The sequence below is a fragment of the Arachis ipaensis genome, chromosome B10, assembly GCF_000816755.2.
Source record: "Arachis ipaensis cultivar K30076 chromosome B10, Araip1.1, whole genome shotgun sequence".
Lineage (NCBI taxonomy): Eukaryota > Viridiplantae > Streptophyta > Magnoliopsida > Fabales > Fabaceae > Arachis > Arachis ipaensis.
The window spans coordinates 23,896,817-23,900,813 of NC_029794.2; the positions used below are offsets into that span (position 1 = coordinate 23,896,817).

General features: G+C 40.7%; 1 protein-coding gene across 1 annotated transcript in view; it reads right to left on the minus strand.

Moving 5' to 3' along the window:
• LOC107620397 overlaps positions 2,961–3,997 on the minus strand; it is a 1,412-nt gene continuing 375 nt past the window's right edge. Inside the window, exons 2-3 of the mRNA XM_016322561.1 lie at positions 3,531–3,832; positions 2,961–3,412 (exon numbers count right to left, since the gene is read on the minus strand). Of these exons, the coding sequence (XP_016178047.1) occupies positions 2,961–3,412; positions 3,531–3,832 (754 nt within the window). The remainder of the gene's footprint in view (positions 3,413–3,530; positions 3,833–3,997) is intronic.

Consider the following 3,997-nt stretch of genomic DNA (forward strand, 5'->3'; position numbering starts at 1 on the left):
TCCCTCAGTTTAATTTACAATCAAGGTTATTTAGACATACACAAGAAGAGAGTCATATAAAAAGATATATTATTATATAAATTTGATGGGATAGTCCCCTTCCCTTCCCGAAGGTTCTTATCCCAAACGTTTTTCGATCACCTTCCCTTACCGAAGGATCATCTCGATCGATCACCTTCCCTTACCGAAGGATCATATCGATATCTTGTCTTTGGGGGTCACCTTCCCTTACCGAAGGATCATTTCCTCAGTTTAATTTACAATCAAGGTTATTTAAACATACATAAGAAGAGAGTCATATAAAAGGATATATTATTATATAAAATTGATGGGATAGTCCCCTTCCCTTCCCGAAGGTTCTTATCCCAAACGTTTTTCGATCACCTTCCCTTACCGAAGGATCATATCGATATCTTGTCTTTGGGGGTCACCTTCCCTTACCGAAGGATCATTCCCTCAGTTTAATTTACATTTAGGTGTTTTAAACGTACACAAGGGAAAAATCATATAAGTGCACATAATAAGGATATTAAATATTTTGAAGAAAAACATGTACTCTTGACTTTAAAGGAATAATGATAGAAGAGATCACATAGATGCACATAGGATTAAATTTTTAAATAAAATATTTGAGAAAGCATATACTCTTGACTTTAAAGGAATGATGATAACATAATGGTATAATAGGTTACATGGATGCACATGATGGAATAGGGTAATTTAAATAATTGAATTAAAATATTATAAATAATAATATAACCATGTAAGAGATCACACATATACCTATATGTTGAACAAGACATAAGAAGGCATGTACTCTTGGCCCTTAGAAGATATTAATGATATAATGTAAAAAGTATAATCTAAGTGCATATAGTAAGAAAGTGAGTATTTGAAATTCTTGGATTAGATATTATAAGAAGTATGTACCCTTGATCTTTAAAATAAAGGAGCAATAATGATATAAGGGGTCATTTTAGTTGCATATAATAAAATAGGGTTCCTTGAACAAGATATAAAAAGGAGCATGTACTCTCAATATTAAAGGGATAATAATAATGTAACAGTATCAAAGGTCATGTAAGGGCACATAGTAAAATTAGGGAATGTTAAATAATTTAATAAAACGTTATAAAGGGGCATGTACTCTCAACATAAAAGGAATAGTGATTAAAGGGTCATGTAAATGCACATAGAAAAGATATGGGATACATATTAATGGATTCAAGAGGGTATAATTGACAAAATAGATAATCATGCTCAATGTAGATGAGAGATAAGCAAAGAATAATTCATGCCATAAAATACATGAAAGGTGGTAGCCATGCATGGATGAAAGAAAACAAAATAAAGCATACTACATGCCAACATAAGTAAGAAAGGCATAATTCCCTACCTTCTTTTCTAACGCTTCTTTGAGCTTGCCTCTTGTGTTTACCCACAGAATGTTATTTCTTTGTAGAGAGAGAAGGGAGAGGATAAGTGTTTGAGAGAAGTGATTTTCTACCTATGGGTGCTCCCCTATTTATATACATTTGGAGATGGGGTGGTTGAGATATTTTAAATTTCAAACTGAGGGTGGTTACCAGGTTCCTATCCAAAATTTCAAAATTCTAAACTTATCTTCTAACTGATTTTCAAACTTCAAATTTAATTTTGTTTCTAGAAGGGGCGGTTGTTACATTATCACCCCCATAAGAAAAGAATTTGTCCCCAAATTCCATGTCTGAACTTGGTCGATAAGGGTCGTTTAACTAACTTAGGGGTCCTACTGAAATATCCTTACTGTTGGGGAGAAAAGGAGATTCTCACCACGATTGTTACCTGTAAATAAGTCCGGGAGCTTTTGTCTCATGTCTACCTCTTTTTTCCATGTGTAGTCTCTGGAATTGCCGCTACCCCATGCCACCTTTACCAGTCGTATCGTCTTGCTCCTTAGTTGCTTCGTACTTCTGTCTACAATCTCTATGGCTGGTAGTTCAAAAGTCAGGTCGTCCTTGAGTGTTACATCCTCTTGCTGCAACACATGGCTTGGATCGTGCTGGTATTTTCGGAGTTGGGACACATGGAACACGTCATGTAGTCTTGATAGATTTGGTGGTAGGGCAAGATGGTATGCCGACTTTCCTATACACCGGAGGATTTGGAATGGACCCAGGTACCGGGGGCTTAGTTTTTGTACCTTAAGAGCCCTCCCTACCCCGGTGGTGGGGGTGCTTTTTAGGAATACGTGATCACCTTCCTGAAATTCGAGGGGTTTCCTTCGTTGATCTGCATAACTCTTTTGTCGACTTTGGGCGGTGCGCATTCTTTCTCTTATCCTCTTGATATCTTCCGTGGTCTGTCTTACTAACTCCGGTCCTAAGTAGCCTTTCTCTTCTGGCCCGTACCAGCATAAAGGAGATTGACATCTTTGCCCGTACAGTGCCTCATATGGTGCCATCCCGATGCTACCATGGTAACTGTTGTTATAAGCAAACTCGATCAGTGGTAGGTGACTCTCCCACTTTCCTGGTCTGTCTAGGACACAAGCTCGTAACATGTCTTCCAACGTCTGGATGGTCCTCTCCGTTTGTCCATCTGTTTGCGGGTGGTATGACGTGCTTAGGCACAATTTCGTCCCGAATGCCTTCTGCAATGCATTCCAAAACCTCGAGGTGAATCTTGGGTCTCTATCCGAGACTATGGTCGTTGGTACCCCATGTAACCTCACGATCTCTCTGATATATAGCGTGGCTAGTCTTTCCAATGAGTCGGTCGCCTTAACTGGTAGAAAATGGACAGTCTTTGTAAGCCGGTCCACGATGACCCATATAGCGTCACGCCCTGCTTGAGTACGGGGTAGTCCCATGACAAAATCCATCGATATGTCTTCCCATTTCCACTTCGGGATGCCAAGGGGTTGCAATACCCCTGATGGTTTCTGATGTTCGATTTTTACCTTCTGACAAACCAGGCATTTATTCACAATCGTGGTTAAATCCTTTTTTCATCCCTGGCCACCAGAACATCTTCTTCAAATCATGGTACATCTTCGTCATGCCAGGATGAATGGTAAAATCTCCTCTGTGGGCTTCTTCCGCAATCTTGCTTTGAAGGTCTCCTTCCCTTGGGACACAGATTCGACCTTGGTATCTCCATACCTTGTCCCCTCCTTCGGTGAAGCCCTTCAATCTTCCTTCTTTGACAAGGCGCAGGGTTTCTTGAAAGTTGGGGTCGGAACTCTGTGCCTTAGTTATTTGTTCTTTGAATTGACTTGCCACTGTTAGGTGGTTCAGACGTATGCTTTTTGGAGCGAGGGTAACTTGTAAGTTCATGTCTCTAAAATTCCTTATCAACTCTGCTTTTATCATCAGCCATGATGCCTTGAGTACCTTCCGACTCAGAGCGTCAGCCACCAAGTTAGCCTTTTCTGGGTGGTAATTTAGAACAAAGTCATAATCTTTAAGAAACTCCATCCACCTCCTTTGTCGCATGTTGAGTTCCTTCTGGTCGAACAGGTACTTTAAGCTCTTATGATCGGAGAATACTTGAAACCCTAACTCCGTACAAATGATGCCTCCATGTCTTTAGCGCAAATACTATCGCAGCTAGTTCGAGGTGGTGAGTTGGATAGTTGGCTTCATGGGTCTTCAGTTGTCTTGACGCATACGCCACTACCTTTTTGAATTGCATTAGTACGCAACCCAATCCTTGTCCTGAGGCGTCGTAGTAAACTTCGAAGGCCATGTCGGGGTTAGGTAAGGCTAGTACTGGGGCGGATGTCAAGCGACACTTTAACTCTTGGAAGCTTCTTTCGCAGTCTGGCGTCCAAGCAAACGGGGTATCCTTCCTGGTTAAACGGGTTAACGACAGGGCTAGTTGAGAGAAACCCTCTTATGAACCTTCTATAGTAGCCCGCCAATCCTAAAAAAACTCCTTATTTCTGTGACTGACGTCGGCCTTTCCCAGTTTAGTACCGAGTCTATCTTACTGGGATCCACTGATATTCCGTCGC